Source organism: Balaenoptera ricei, chromosome 14 (assembly GCF_028023285.1).
Source record: "Balaenoptera ricei isolate mBalRic1 chromosome 14, mBalRic1.hap2, whole genome shotgun sequence".
Lineage (NCBI taxonomy): Eukaryota > Metazoa > Chordata > Mammalia > Artiodactyla > Balaenopteridae > Balaenoptera > Balaenoptera ricei.
The window spans coordinates 48883676-48901196 of NC_082652.1; the positions used below are offsets into that span (position 1 = coordinate 48883676).

The following is a 17521-nucleotide window of genomic DNA, read 5'->3' on the forward strand; positions in this document are numbered from 1 at the left end:
AGCAAAGTGAATCAGTTATACATATACATATATCTATTCTTTTTTGGATTCTTTTCCCATATAGGCCATTACAGGGTATTGAGTAGAGTTCCCCGTGCTATTAGTTATCTGTTTTATATATAGTAGTGTATATGTCAATCCCAATCTTCCAATTTATCCCTTCCCTACCCCCAACTTTTCTACTACTATTGACAAGGAAGGGCCACTCAAACAATTAGGAAAATGGCAGATGGCTCTCTGTGGATGTGAATATGAATCCACTCAACAATCTACTGGGATCCCGATGACTATTCTGACCCTACTGCAGCCTCAGCTGCCTCTAAAACATCAATATATATGTATGTATGTACACACTTATAAATTATATACCTATGCTATTACATTAGTAGCATATGCACATCACAAATCCTATTCAAAAACCTTATGAATCAGAGCAAACTCACTCCAAGCCCGAATGAATTATTTATTTTTATAAACAGCTGTTGACACCAAATATTTTATAAAATACATTACTTTAAATGTGGGTAGAAAAAAGTCTACTGTTACCTGAGTTTTGCATAATTTTTATATAGTTAGCTCTTTAGTAAAGGGTGGCAGAGAGCATAGACAAAGGTTGGATTAAATTTAGTCCCAGCCTAGGCTCTGAGCCCATTTCTTGCTTCTTGAGCTCTGAGCTCCAGAAGGGAGTGAACAAACAGAGAGTTTAAGCTGTGAGCTTCATATTACTTTAAAAGGTGGAAATAGGCATTAAATCTACATTTGATTTTTTTTATTAAAAGAGCATAATTGAGAAACCATCTCATCTTTTCTTGCAGCTCCCTGAAATGTGTACACTATACTTGGGAGACTACAGCTTTAGAAGATTTATAACATTATAATAAAGGTATGTGTACGGGTGGAGTCTGACATAATTTGAATTAATGGCTATTGTCCCAGAATAATAATTAATAGCATCCTTTTTTCTCTCAAAGGTGTCTTGGCTTAAATCATGTGTTATATGGAAACTCTAAGATAACCCTTTTCTAAAGCATGTGAATCCTGAATTAAAATTATTACCCTATGATAACATAAAAACCTTCCAGCCTCAGGTAGGATCAGGTAGTCTGGAATGCTTGATGAACACAGTATTTGGAAATGAAAAATCCAATACCTTTAGACTGTTTAATACTTGACCACAGGTCCCTCATTCTGTAATCTAAAAGACAGAGTTTCCTTTTTAAACATGTGTTACCTGCATGACTCTTGGAAACATCCTGTTTCTTTGCCTGCTAGAAGTTCCCAAAGCAAATTTACTATTTAATTCTCAAAAGAAGATGCAAATAAGTTCCTAAAATATCACTTAGAATTCTCTCATTTTCCGAGATTTAAAGATGTGGCTGATGCCACCAACTGGCAATCACTTTAAATTTCTAAATTTCTAGTAACTGAAATATTGTAGTCATTATGGGAAATATGTACCAAATGTTTGCATGACCCTTGGGTACCACAAGTTCAATGGCATTTCCAACAAACACCAAATGACAGCAGGTCCAAGTTTGCTCAGTGCAGCCCCAATTCATGTCTGTAAACTCAGCATTATTATTAATAGTATCTTTCAAAAACGCACTGGTTTGCATGCAGAATATGGTCACTCTAAACAGAGGTAATTTTTTTAATTCAGAGCTTCAATTAATCATCCACGCCTCTCCAACAAAGTAAATGGCAATATGAAAAATCCTTATTATTACCTTTCTGCACAGCTAACGGGATTTCTTGACGTTTCCAGACTGACCAAGAATCAATTTGCACGCTAATCCTTTTCTTTCTTGATTTTTGTTGTTTTAAAGCTTCTTCAGCTTCTGCACGATCAGTTTCTAGACTTTTAATGAGTTGGATGGCCTCTGATAGCAATGTTTCCATTTCCTGCTTTAATTCTGGACACTTTTCATCTTAAAAGAGAAATATGTATTCACATTGGTTAATGAATCAGCCAATAAGCTGGATGGTGGGAACAGGGGTACTAGCTGTGTTGCCATCTTTTTAATATTTATATAGTTACTATGAGAATTGTAGAAAAGTGAATTAGCCTTGTAAAGACAGTTTTATTATAATACAATCATAACATTAATTATAACCTATGAAGACAGATTTTGAAATAAATATTTTATAAAATAATTAGAATAGCTAAGTCTCAACCAGTATCTTCACGCACATTTTTTTCTGAGGGAAAAACACATGTTCTATTCATAAGCTGTATTATAGAGCTTTATTTTGAAATTATGCTTGTGTTTCCTCCCATTCTATGAGAAAAGCAAACCATAATGCTTTATCTAATATTTATCTAATATTTATCAGATAAATACTGAAAATCCTCACAGTTTCCTAGAAACAAGACACTTTATGTTCTTTACCTTATCAGATAACAACATCCCTAGTTAGCCTTGCCAGAAATTCATTGTCATTTCCAAATTGTATTTAGTCAGTTATAATACAAATGAACTCCCTTATGAGAGATATTTGTGATTCTTGGTTCACAGCTCTGGAATGATATGGTTTAATGTTAACAAAATGATTAACATGGGTATTCATTCATCTATTTATACAAGAAATGGGTAGAGAGCCTGTTATGTCCTACGCAGTATGCTCTCTCCCTGGAGGTAGATCAGTAAGAAAGACGGATATGAGTCCCATTCTGGTGAGATTTATACTTGTGAACATTGGCTTTTGCCAAAATGTGACATGACAAGAAGACATAAACAAACACAAAGTGTCAAGAAAGGCAAAGCCTCCAAAGAGCTGGGGCTGGAGGTAAAACAGTGAAATTGGATCAAGAAGTAAGGTGGCTGACAGATCTTTGTTTTATTTTGGTTTGTTTTACTTTTGGACAATAAAGACATTAATTTTCCATTGGAAAATGGAAAGTTTTGTGTATAACTTAAGGTGTCTCCAATTCATTCTATTTAATATCTCTCTGAATTTTTTTCCAGAATACCATCTCAATTAGTTTTACTGTTTCATATGGAGTGAGCAACCACCTGCATTTTTTATTAGCATAAACACTTAAATACCACAAATCTTCCTCATCCTGAAACTGTCTTGTGTTTTAGAGTCAAATATACATGTTTATAATAAACATAATTGTAGTTTATTTAACTGTTATTGTGACCATTAATAGATTGATATCTTCTCCTAGAATTAGTCATTTGAAAAATTAAGAAGTAATAAATCAGGTTTTCATTTTCATTATAAATGGAAAATAGTAAAAACAGAGTCTCACTATGAATGACAGCATTAAATAACAAAATATTCGTGCTTCTAAAAAGTCCTAAGTTTTTTGGTTATCCTTCTCTAAAGGAAGGTGGTCAACAAATTTTTGTGGCAAAGGTAGGAGGAAGTGTTTAATGTCAAGGATATAGTCAAATATGTTGAAGTAATTTTAACACAAATTTTATACCAGTATATAAATTATTATACATTTACATTTGGAAATTTTGACAAGAATATTAGTCTTAATTTATAGAAGAGCTGTGATGTCCAATATGGTAGCCTTGAACCAACATAACTAATTTACATTTAAATGTAAGTTAAAGTTAAACTTAAAAATTAAATTTTTCAGTCTCACTAGCCATATTTTAAGTGCTCAACTGTTGTATGTGGCTAGTAGCTACCCTATTGGACAATGAGACATAGAACACTTCTATTATCACAGAAAGTCCTACTGGACAGCACTGAATAACAGTTAGATTCTTGAGAAGTGGGCAGGGATAATTATATACTCAGGACCTAGAGCAGTATATGGTATAGTACAGTAATGAATAAATATTTGTTGAATAAATGTTTAATCAAACAGTACAGAGGCTCTTTCCTCTATTAGTCACTCATAAGGATTACAAAACTCTTATACATGATTCTTGTGAAAATGAGAAATGTATAAATGAAAAGCCAATGAGCTTTTAAATATAATTATACTTTTCTAGTATGAGGTACAACTTTACCTCTCAATTCTTCTGGTATGACCTGTTTCACTGGTGTAGCAACACTCAGATCTTCTTTCAGCTCTTTTGTGAAAGAAGTTCTGCTCCTTTATAACGGGAAAGAAGCAATCAATTAATAAAAGAAGGCTGTACTTAAAGTTAGTAAAACAAATTTTAGGTGATGTTTTAATATTGAATTTTAAACGTGTGATGAAACTTACTATACATATTAATGGTACTATATAAGAGATGAACATAGCAAAATTCTAATAGGAAATGGTACTTCATGGTAAATTAAGAGAAATTTAAAATTTGTTACAAATGACTTGAAATTTTTTGAGGGGATAGTAAAGCAGTACTGTTTTTAATGATATCACTCTTTTCTAGAGAGTGTTGCTATCAAAAAAGAGTTTACTGAAAATAATTTGAGAGTTATTTCTCTAATTTCAGTTTAGCAGTTTCTGGGGAGACAATATAAAATGCAAGGAGTAAAAATACTATTTCATATTTGATGTTAAGGTTTTAGAAAAATGTCCAAATTAAAATGTTGTATTTTTTCTAAAAAATCTTTCTAGCTAAAGTTCTATATAGTCAATAATGAAATATTTCTCATTATCAGTATTCTTCTGGTCCAATTCTTGAATCCTAGACTAGTTTTCACTGTACTGAAGAAGAAGTACGTTTCAGGAAGTTTCATTTTATCCATGTTGTAGCATGTATCAGAACCTCCTTACTTTTTATGGTTGAATAATACTCCACTGTACAGATATACCACTCTTCATTTATCTGTGAGTCCACTGAAGGATTTCAGGTTGTTTCTACCTTTTGGCTATTGTAAATACTAATGATACAAATATTTGTATACAAGTTTGTTTTTTTTTTTTTTTGTAAATGGGCCAAGAGATGGGCTTTTTTTTTTTTTTTAATTAATTTATTTATTTATTTATTTTTGGCTGTGTTGGGTCTTCATTTCTGTGCGAGGGCTTTCTCTAGTTGCGGCAAGTGGGGGCCACTCTTCATCGCGGTGCGCGGGCCTCTCACTGTCGTGGCCTCTCTTGTTGTGGAGCACAGGCTCCAGGCGCGCAGGCTCAGTAGTTGTGGCTCACAGGCCTAGTTGCTCCGCGGCATGTGGGATCTTCCCAGACCAGGGCTCGAACCCGTGTCCCCTGCATTGGCAGGCAGATTCTCAGCCACTGCGCCACCAGGGAAGCCCCAAGTTTTTTTTTTGAACACCTGTTTTAAAATCTTTTGTTTATATACATCAAAGTGAAATTGCTGGGTCATATGGTAATTCTAGGTTTAACTTTTTGAGGAACCACCAAACTGTTTTTCATAGTGGCTGAGCCATTTTACATTCCCACCAGCACTACACGAGAGTGCCAATGTTCAACAGAAGTGGCAAGATATGGGCATCCTTGTCTTATTCCTGATCTTAGGTTGGAAACTTTCTGTCTACACCATTAAGTGTAATGTCAGTCAAGAGTTACTCATAAATGTCCTTTACCATGTTTTGGAAATTCCCTTCCCATTCTAGTTTTTGAGTGTTTTCATTATGAAAAGCTGTTGGATTTTGCCACATGCTTTCCGCATCAATTGAGATGTTCACATGAGTTCCCCCCACCTCCTTTTATTACTGTGATCCATTACATTGATTGGCTTTTGTATTCTGAACCACTCTCACATTCCTGGGATAAATCTTACTTGGTCATGATATATAATTCTATTAATATGTTGCTGGACTCATGTTGCTGATATTTTGTTGAGTTTTTGCATCTATATTCAAAGTGATTGGTCTACATTTCCTTTTCTTGTGATTTCTTTATCTGGCTTTGGTATCAGGGTACTGCTGACCTCATAGAATGGGTTACAAAGTTTTTCCTTCTCTTCTATTTTTTGAAAGAGTTTGAGAAGCATTGGTATTGATTCTTCTTTCAACAGTTTAGTAGAATTCACCAGTGAAGCCATCTGGTCCCGGGCTTTTCTTTGGTTGGGCGATTTTACTGACTCAATCTCTTTACTCATTACAGACCTGTTCAGATTTTCTACTTCTTCCTGAGTCAGCTTTGATAGCTTGTTTCTAAAGAATGTGTTTATTTCATCTTGGCTATCTAATTTGTTGTTCATAGTATTATCAACTGTTCATTGTATTATCTTATAATCTTTATTTATGCAAGATCTATAGTAATGTCCCCAATTTTTTAAAGAATTTTTTAATTCAAGTGTTCTCTTTTTTTGTCAGTCTAAAGGTCTGTTAATTTGTTTGATCTTCTCAAAGAAACAACTTTTGTTTTCATTTATACTATTGTTTTCTTTTTACTCTGCATTTCATTTATCTGTGTTCTAGTCTTTATTATTTCCTTTCTTTTGCTAATTTTAGCACACTCATTCTTTTCTAGTTCTGTAAGCTATAGAGTTAGGTTATTGGATTTGGAATCTTCTTTTTAATGTAATCATTTATGGCTATACATTCCCCTTTGGGAACTTCTTTTACTTCATCTCATAAGTTTTGGTACCACGTGTTTTCATTTTCATTCATCTCAAATTATTTTCTAATATCTTCTGTGATTACAAATTGACTCACTGGGTTTTTTAGAGCATGCTGTCTAATTTATACACATATGTGAATTTTCCATGTTTCCTCCTATTATTGATTTCTAGTTTCATTGAATTGGGTCAGAGAAGGTACTTTGTATGAATTTAATCTTTTTAAATTTTTGAGATTTTTAAATGTGGCTTAATAATGTTCAATCTATCCTGAATAATGTTCAATGTGAATGTGAAAAAATGTGATTTCTACTGTTGCTGCGTGGAGAGTACTACACAAGTCAGTTAGGCCTAGATGGTTTTAGTGCTGTGCAAGTCTAATTCCTTATTGATCTTTTTGGTTCTTTTATCCATTATTGAAAGTGGGGGTACTGAATTCTCAAACTTATTATAGAACTGTCTACTTCTTTCACTTCTGTCAGTTTACTGCATGCTTTTGAGGTTTTTAGGTATGTATAGGTTTGTAATTTTTATATCTTCTTGATGGTGTGACCCTTTTATCAAGATATCATGTATTCTTTGTCTCTTGAATATGTTTTGACTTAAAGTCTATTTTGTGTTATATTAGTATAGCCACTCAACCTCTCTTCTGGTTACCATTTTCCTGGAATATATTTTTCATCCTTTCATTTTCAACCTACTTGTGTCTTTGGACATCAAATGAGTCTCTTATAAACAACATGTAGTTGGAGAATGTATTCTTATCTATTCTACCACTCTCTACCTTTTGATAGGAGAGTTTAATCCATTTTCATGAAAAGTAATTACTGATAAGAAAGGACTTACTTCTGGCATTCTACTATTTGTTTTCTATATTATCTTTTTATTCTTTAATTTCTCCATAACTGCCTTCTTTTGTGGTTAGTTGATTTTATTGTTTTAGTTTCCTTCTTATTGGATTTCTGTGTTTTTTATTTATTTGTTTTATCAGAGTTTTTCTTAGTGGTTCCTTGGAGATTAGATGTTACAACTAACATCTTAACTTCACAAAAAATAAGTCTGAGTTAAAATCAACGTATTTTCAATAGTATTAAAAATTCTGTTCCTTTACAGATCTGCTTCTTCCCTTTATGTTGTCATTTTCACAAATTAGACATTTATACATTGTGTACCCGTTAATGTAGATTTACCATTATTGTTATATCTATTTAATTTTAATTAGATAGAAAAATAAAATGATACATAATAAAAATGCAATTATACTAATTTTTGTATTTATCTTTATAGCTACCTTTACTTTTGGTATTCCTTCATATGGCTGCAAGTTACTGTCTAGTGTCCTTTCACTTCTGCCTGAAGGGGCTACCTATGGGATTTCTGATAGAACAGGTCTGATAATGTGTGGAGCCCCTCAGTTTTTGTTTATCTGGGAATATATTAATTTATCCTTTATTTTTGAAGGACACTTTTGCAGGATTCAGAGTTTTGTCTGACAAGTCGTTTTCTTCCAGCATTTTACATACGTCAATCCACTGCCTTCTGTCCTCCATAATTTCTGATGAGAAAATGACTTAAAATTTTATTGAAAATCCCTTGTACATGATGAGCAACTTCTCTCTTGCTGCTTTCAAGATACTACCTTCGTCCCAGGCTTTCAACAATTTTACTATGATATGTCTTAGTGCGGATCTCTGAGTTTAACCTGCTTGGAGTTCACTGAATTTAGTGGAAGTACAGATTCATTTCTTCCATCAAACTTGGGGAGCTTTTAACCAATGTTTCTTTAAATATTCTTTCACGCCCTTTTTCTCTCCCCTGTCACTCTTGGACTCCCATTATGTGTATATTTGTATTCTTGATGGTGTCCCTTGGTCTACCAAGCTCTGTTCATTTTTCTTCATTGTTTTGTCTTTCTGTTTCTCAGTCTGAATAATCTCAATTGATCTATATTCAAATTCAGTGATTCTCTCTTCTGCCTGCTCAAATCTGTTGATGAACATCTCTAATTTTTTGTTTCAGTTATTGTACCTTTTAGCTCCAGAATGTCTTATTTGATTCTTTCTCATAATTTCTATTTCTTTATTGATATTCTATATTTGTTGAGACATTACTCTCCTGGTTTTGTTGGGTTTTTTTGTCCATAGTTTACTTTAACTCTTTGAGGATACTTAAGACAGTTGACTTAAAAGTCTTTGTCCAATAAGCACAATGTCTAGGCTTCCTCAGAGCCAGTTTCCTTCATTTCTTTTCTCCCCTTGTTAATGGGGCAAATTTTCTTTTATTCTTTCCCTGCCTCATAATTTCTGTAAAAACCTGGAAATTTTGAGTATTTTAACGTGATATGGATATAAAATTACCCTCCCTCTACTGGGTTTATTTTTGCTGTTTGTGGTGGGTTTTTATTTGCTTAGTGATTCTTCTAAACACTTATTGTAATATCTGTACTCTTTTTCATTTGTGGCCATTGAAGTGTTTCATTAGCTTACTGGTGAACTTGAGTTTTGTCCAAGTTACCTTAAACACCTGCGGCCCAAAAAAAAAAAGGAAAAAAGGAAAAATATACACTCCCAATCTTAGCAGACTGGCTCCGAGTTGGAGTACTCCTTTAATGTTTATCCAGGCAGTTTACAACTCTGCCTCTACCTTCAATTCTTACCTGTGCAGATACTAAACGCTAGCCAGAGGTAAAAGATTAAGTTTTCTTGGTCCTTCCTGAGCATGTGTCCAACACTCTTCATATGTGTGCACTTTTTAATTCTGTAGTATATATAAGAGCATTGAAAAACCCTATTCCCCCATGTATCTCTTTTCGCAAATTCTTTATTCCCAGGCATTTTGATCTTTTTAATGCTTGTCCTGACTAATCCACAGCCTCAGACATTGGTGGCAAATATATGACTTTAAATACTTTCAGCAAACACTGCCTGGAAGTGGTTCCAGCTCTGTGATTGGTCTTAGTCAGGAAAAAACAAAGACAATCCTTTGTGCTGGTCCTTCAGGGAGTCATCAGACTTAGCAAAACACTGAACCATAATTCTTTAAGAATAAGGTCCATACTGTTCCTTCTGGCACTAGCAATCTGCACCACAAGTCAGGCTATTTGCTTCATGGCCACCACTGATTTGAGGGCTGGAGGATGGCAAGTGGGCAATTTAGCCACAGTCCTTCCTTCATGCAATGCAGTACCTCTTTCTTCCTTAACTTGCTCCCTTGTTGTTGTAAGTTTTGGACTAGATTCCGCATTTCTGCAGAAGTTGATTCTCATCAAGTTTTGCCAACTTTACAGTTGTTTTTGTGGTAGGACACAACCCTGGAAATCCCTATTCTGCCATTTCCAGAGACATCCTAATTCTTATATTTTTAAAAATAAATTTTAATATCTAGTATAAAAATTCTGCTTTCAATTTCCCTTTTCTTTTCAAATAAACTCATCTACAGCAGATTAATCATCAAAATTTGAACATAAAAAAGAAGCATGAAAGGTTCTTACCATTCTTCCAAAGACGTTTCAAACTGTCAAAATAAAAGATCTCAATAAAAAATCAAATTTTTAACATCTTAAAAATGATAGCACAGCAGGTTCTTATTAGTTATCCATTTTATACATATTAGTGTATATATATCAGTCCCAATCTCCCAATTCATCATACCACCACCTCCCAACTAATAAGAACCTGCTGTATAAAAAAATAAATAAAATAAAATTAAAAAAAAAAAGACAATAGTAAATTTAACTCACACCTAAACTCACTGACAAAATTACAAATACTCTACTTCACATTCCCCATTATATTTCTGTCAACTTATACTCTGTTGTTTCCACAACAGCTATATACTTATCCTAGCTAGTCCTTTTATTATTACTCCCACCTAATTGTTCGCATCTTTTATCTGTTTCTAAATTTTACCTTTACATCAAGGGTCACTTCAAATGCCACTTATTCCTAAAAGACTTTCCACACAATCGTAAGTGCATGATATTTAATATATTACCAAAGAGTGGAAAATACATAATTACATGTAAGTTCACAAATATTTAGTTTTTCAGAGTAATATCCCTCTTCTGGACTATAAACTCCTTGGTAGGAGTCATGTTCTACAGATATATTCTAACACTACCTTGGGCTCTAAGGGGCACAAATTAACAAAAACACAAGGAATATACAGTCAGAATGTTGTGCGTTTCATAGACAATCTCCAATTCAAGAATTTAAATTGAAGATACATGATTACTTTTCCCCAATTCCTATATTATACCAAAATTTCTGGGAAAAAATATATAGGTATGTCAATAAAATCATTGGAACATATATTTGAGAAGAATTCCCCGAAACAGAGTAATCAGATGAGACTGATAATGAAAAGAGAGCAAAGAAAAGTATAACTCAGAAGAGACAAGTGGAAACCATTTCAGGGGAGGTAAAAGGCTTCTGTGTGGAACTCACGAGAAATTCCCAGTATGTGAGAATAACCAGGTGATAGGCAAAGTAAATAATTAAAGGGCTGCCTGTGATGAGATGGGCCAGTCCAGTCTTACTGCTTTCTATCCCAAGAATCCAGAATACATGGCTGAGAAGTTACCTTCTAGTCATTGCCATGAGAAGAATTCTCTAACCACATTGGAGATCTGCCTAAAAGGGAGAGGCTATCTAAGAATAGAAGTTATGGTTCTAGAGAGAAACAAAACAGGGCCTACATAACTAGCAGAATCTTACATAGACCCAAACAGGTGAGTGAGGAAAAATAAAAGCACATTTATCAATGAGGGAAAAGATTCTAAGGGGCTACAAACTCAAAAGTAAGCTTATTAAGGCAAAAGAAAAGGCCCACAACTTCCTTGCCTAAGCATATTACCTCCTATTTACAAAGAGCTTGAGTAAAAATTTTATACACTGGATAAAACCCTCGATGTAAGCAGACCCTGACAGCTTCTAAAAAGCAAACAAATAATAACTGCAACAAAAAACAACAAAAACTTATGCTAGTAACCAGTAATCAGTCTGGTCCACTATTTATAGATACAAGGACAAAAAAGAATATCCAAATATTTGAGGAGAGATTATAGCATGAAAGATAAGAAAATTTATACTGAATGTAATAATAAATTCCAGGCATATATATCTTTTCTCCACAATACTAAAAAAGAGAAAAATGAAATTTAGCATGAGTGTCATTATCCAAATATAAAATAGGCTAAAGTAAGTAATCATTTTATTACCCATATATATGAGAGTTTAGTTTATTATAAAATTTCCATTTCAAATTAAAATGGAGATGGACAATCAATGAATAATATTAGGATAATTCAAATAACTAAGAATAAGGTATCACATCTGCCTCATGCAATAAAAAAAATAAACTTCAGATGGTTAAAGAAACTTAATGTAAAAAAAAGTATTAGAAATAATTAAAAATCTTAATAATCTTAATATGAGGAAGAATTTTTTAAACATTACAAAAATCCCAGAATTTGTCAGATAACAGATTGGTCTACACACTAATATCGCTATGAAAAAGCTACCATAAATAAGTTAAAAGACTTGTACAAGCAGAATAAAAATTTACAACTAACACAAAAGATAAGAGATATCTATCAATATTTCTATAAATATGTAAGAAATAACAACACAAGAAAAAAATTGGGAAAACTACATGAACAGCAATTAACAGAAAATTAATGCAGATGGGCAGAAAGGATAAGATGTTCTACTTATATGTGACAATTGATCTATCCATATATTTATCTGTATCTATATACACTGTTATATACTCACAGATATACATTAAATGAATACTATATATACAAATATGTTACAAAACCAGTATTTTAGCATGAAAATTTTGTCAATTTGCCCATTTTCCCCATTACCTCCTACTCAGTTCTCTCTTCTAAACAGATTTTGGTATTTGCTATACTGCCGGAATTTTCTTGGGCCAATAGTATGAGACTCAAAGGAATCTTAAAAAAAATCCTGGAGAAACTAAATTCACCTGCGTAATAAAAAACCGATGAATGTAATTGTTTGAAATCCCAATGGGTGTTTGCATGTAACATAACAAGCTTATTCTAAAATTTATATGTACCAAGAATAGTCAAAGTTTAAAAAAGGAAAAAAAGAGGGAACTACCATATCAAGTATGAAAACATATTATAAAGCATGTAAATTAGTAAAATGAGGTATTATCATAGAGAGATAAAATTAACCAGTGGAACAAAGAAGCCAGAAATAAATATACTCATATATAAAAACTTGATATATGATTGATGTGATATAGCTGATTTCTAAGAAACGACTGGATTTTGCAATAAAATTGATGTTGATAAAAATAATTTTCCATATTTTTACAAATGAAAATACCTACCTATTCCATTCTCTCACACACAAAATAAATTCACATTGTTAAACAATTAAATCTCAAGTAAAAAACTTCAAAATTTTAAAATAAAGGAAAAATTTTGTATGAAATAGTGAAAAGATTTCTTAAACAAGTTCCAAAACACTTAAAATAAAGGGAAAATGATAAATTTAAGTACATTAAAATTAAGAACTTTTTTTAAAAAAAGATAACATAAAAAGACAAGTCAAATGAGAGAATATGTTTAAAACCTACACAACAAACTAAAGATAATCATTTATTCCTAGAAGTCAACAAGAAATTACAAATAAACCAGAAAGAAAATGGCAAATGATAAATAGGCAGAGACGAGAATGAACATTTGATGAGTATATTAATAGATGTTAAACTAATTAATAATTGGGAAAAATGACATCACTTGATTATGGAAACTCAAGAGTCCTACACAGTGCAGATACCTGTAATCAGGCTAATTTATGTGATACTAGTTCTAAGAAGTCATTTGAAGCTGAAGTATCACAAGAAAGGAAATTGATTAAGAGACATTTTAATGTACTGTGACATAATTGTCCCAAATTTTAAAGTGAATAATGCTTAACTGAGTAATGCTTAATTAATATTCTGTTTGATTCTCTTTATAGCACATTTTCTATGACATAGAAAATGATGTATTTTATAATGATAAAAACATGCTACCTAAATTTTTAGAAATAGAGTTATATTTGGTACGGAGAAATATTTTAAGATGAAAAACTTACCCTCGCAACTTTTTTTAAAGATTTTTTTTTTTATATAGTCCATTTTTTGAAGTCTTTATTGAATTTGTTACAATATTGCTTCTGTTCTATGTTTTGGTTTTTTGGCCATGAAGCATGTGGGATCTTAGCTCACTGATCAGGGATCGAACCCACACTCCCTGCATTGGAAGGGAGTCTTAACCACTGGATCACAGGGAAGTCCGGACCCTCACAACATTTTTGTAGACGTAAGTGATAAAGCAATAAAGAAAAATTATTTTAATCGGTTTTTGATCTGATGGTAGAAGGCAAAATTTCAGGTACCTAGTAATCAAATTATCAGGATACTTAAATGGTTCACATAGGGAAGGCCTACAATACCAGAGGAAAATTTGAGTTTTCCATGTATAGCTTCCTATCTGAAATATTTAGACAAGTCTTAGAAATCTCTCAAAGTCACTTTAAATTATTTTTAATAAAATTTCTGTAATTATTAAGCTTAGAATATTACTTATTATGATAAATATCTGAGATATTTAGAAATATTGATTACGACTTATAATCAATTTTATCCAACTAACCACAAAATCCTATGCATTTCCTATTTCTGTCTCTTTAAAAGAGCAAAGAGAAACAAAAGGGGGGGACTAAAAATGTCAAATTGGACATACTTTAAATATGTATGATATTAAGAATCATCAAATTATGGTTGAAATAAAATACTTTATTTACTTATAGCTCTAAAACACACTGCCTACAAACTCCTGCTTGATACATGTAACATTCTAACTGACCCTGATTTTTTAACTCCATATTTTTTTTGGAAATTATTACCAAATATTTTGAATATTTAAATGCTATTTAAGTTCTTGAGACAAAGAAAGTATTCATAAAACCTTCTAAATATTTTCTACTCGAAAAAATTAACTTCATGTTGGGAATCTCCCTTTTACTGTAAAATATTTGTAGATGTGAGTACTAACGCTGAATACTATCCCCACAACTGTGACCTACTTTCATCTGAAAAAAATACTCATAACTTTGAACTCACAGTCAATAGGGGGTTTCCTATAACTACCCTATTCAGAAGTCCAAATCATCTTGAAAGCATAGGCAATATTTATCAAACAACATGCCAAAATTTTTTTTTAAACTTAAGAACAAGTACATCCTTCCCATGCATTTAAAAGCATGTGCAAAACCTGACATAATTTTTAAAAAAATCATTCCTGAATCCATTCATTCAGAAGTATTTAATGCCTATAATGTGCCAGGTTTTAGTAGGTACTATGGTTAGTGGTGAATTATAAATAGACTTTAACTTCCCAGATCTCACAATCACATAGGACAGAGATATAAAGAAACAAATAAAATACATTGTGCTAATTTGGTCAGTAAAATGTCATATGAGATTCAAGGGAAGACAGCTATCCAAAGCTTTGGAGGGCAAAGGTAGTTTGTGGGAAAAAATGAGGGTTAAACAGAGATAAGAGAAGATGCATGGGTTAAGGTCCAGGGTTAAGAGAGTTAATCAAAGCTAAAACAGAGTATATGAAGGGACATGAAGCTTAAGAATAAATATTATTTTACAAATGACTTTTATGTCATGCCAAGGAATATGAAATAACCACTGTGACATGAGACATTCAGAGGAGGGTTTTAGGCAGATTACTGGCAACAATACATTTAGAAAAGAGAAGGCATATGGCCTATTATATGGAAGAAGGAAGGGAGAAAGAAATGACTAAAGCAGAGGTACCAGTGAAGGGCTCTTACAGTAACACTGGCAAAAATGAGAATGGCCTGAATGAAAATCCTACAGTATGGATGGGAAGAACTGTCTGCATCTGAGACACATTCTAGAGGTGGAATCAAAACAAATTAGTAGGAGATTGGTTCAACATGGCGGAGTAGAAGAACGTGCGCTCACTCCCTCTTGCGAGAACACTGGAATCACAACTAACTGCTGAACAATCATTGACAGGAAGACACTGGAACTCACCAAAAAAGATACCCCACATCCAAAGACAAAGGAGAAGCCACAATGAGACGGTAGGAGGGGCACAATCACAATAAAATCAAAGCCCATAACCATTGGGTGGGTGTCTCACAAACTGGAGAACAATTATACCACAAAAGTCCACCCACTGGAGTGAAGGTTCTGAGCCCCACAACAGGCTTCCCAACCTGGGGGTCCGGCAACGGGAGGAGGAATTCCCAGAGAATCAGACTTTGAAGCCTAAAGGGATTTGATTGCAAGACTTCGACAGGACCAGGGAAACAGAGACTCCACTCTTGGAGGGCACACACAAAGTAGTGTGCACATCAGGACCCAGGGGGAAGGAGCAGTGACCCTATAGGAGACTGAACCGGACCTACCTGCTAGTGTTGGAGGGTCTCCTGCAGAAGGGGGGGCACCTGTGGCTCAGAGCAGGGACAAGTACACTGGCACCAGAAGTTCTGGGAAGTACTGCTTGGCATGAGCCGTCCCAGAGTCCACCATTAGCCCCACCAAAGAGCCCGGTAGGCTCCAGTGCTGGGTTGGCTCAGGCCAAACAACCAGCAGGGAGGGAACTCAGCCCCACCCATCAGCAGACAAGCAGATTAAAGTTTTACTGAGCTCTGCCCACCAGAGCAACACTCAGCTCTACCCACCACCAGTCGCTCCCATCAGGAAGCTTGCACAAGCCTCTTAGATAGCCTCATCCACCAGAGGGCAGACAGCAGAAGCAAGAAGAACTACAATCCTGCAGCCTGTGGAACAAAAACCACATTCACAGAAAGACAGACAAAATGAAAAGGTAGAGGACTAAGTACCAGATGAAGGAACAAGATAAAACACCAACTAAATGAAGTGGAGATAGGCAACCTTCCAGAAAAAGAATTCAGAATAATGATAGTGAAGATGATCCAGGGCCTCAGAAAAAGAATGGAGGCAAAGATCGAGAAGCTGCAAGAAACGTTTAACAAAGACCTAGAAGAATTACAGAACAAACACCTAGACGAATTAAAGAACAAACAGAGATGAACAATACAATAACTGAAATGAAAAATACACTAGAAGGAATCAATAGCAGAATAACTGAGGCAGAAGAACAGGTAAGTAACCTGGAAGACAAAATGGTGGAATTCACTGCCACGGAACAGAATAAAGAAAAAAGAATGAAAAGAAATGAAGACAGCATAAGAGACCTCTGGGACAACATTAAACACACCAACATTCGCATTATAGGGGTCCCAGAAGGAGAAGAGAGAGAGAAAGGACCCAAGAAAACATTTGAAGAGACTATAGTTGAAAATTTCCCTAACATGGGAAAGGAAATAGCCACCCAAGTCCAGGAGCACAGAGAGTCCCAGGCAGGATAAACCCAAGGAGAGACGTGCCAAGACACATAGTAATGACATTGACAAAAATTAAAGACAAAGAAAAATTATTGAAAGCAGCAAGGGAAAAATGACAAATAACATACAAGGGAACTCCCATAAGGTTAACAGCTGATTTCTCAGCAGAAAGTCTATTAGCCAGAAGGGAGTGGCATGATATATTTAAAGTGATGAAAGGGAAGAACCTACAACCAAGGTTACTCTACCTGGCAAGGATCTCATTCAGATTTGACACAGAAATCAAAAGCTTTACAGACAAGCAAAAGCTAAGAGAATTCAGCACCACCAAATCGGCTCTACAACAAATGCTGAAGGAACTTCTCTAAGTGGGAAACACAAGAGAAGAAAAGGACCTACAAAAAACAAACCCCAAACAATTAAGAAATTGGTAATAGGAACATACATATTGATAATTACCTTAAATGGGAATGGATTAAATGCTCCAACCAAAAGACACAGGCTTGCTGAATGGATACAAAAACAAGACCCATATATATGCTGTCTACAAGAGAGCCACTTCAAACCTAGGGACACATACAGACTGCAAAAGAGAGGATGGAAAAAGATATTCCATGCAAATGGACATCAAAAGAAAGCTGGAGCAGC

The 17521-nt window shown here is 34.0% G+C and overlaps 1 protein-coding gene across 1 annotated transcript in view; it reads right to left on the reverse strand.

Moving 5' to 3' along the window:
- The window catches only part of CCDC178 (coiled-coil domain containing 178), a 355393-nt gene that overhangs the window by 317458 nt on the left and 20414 nt on the right, over nt 1-17521 (reverse strand). The window contains exons 4-6 of the mRNA XM_059893788.1: nt 9928-9950; nt 3975-4060; nt 1728-1928 (exon numbers count right to left, since the gene is read on the reverse strand). Coding sequence (XP_059749771.1) covers nt 1728-1928; nt 3975-4060; nt 9928-9950 — 310 coding nt within the window. The remainder of the gene's footprint in view (nt 1-1727; nt 1929-3974; nt 4061-9927; nt 9951-17521) is intronic.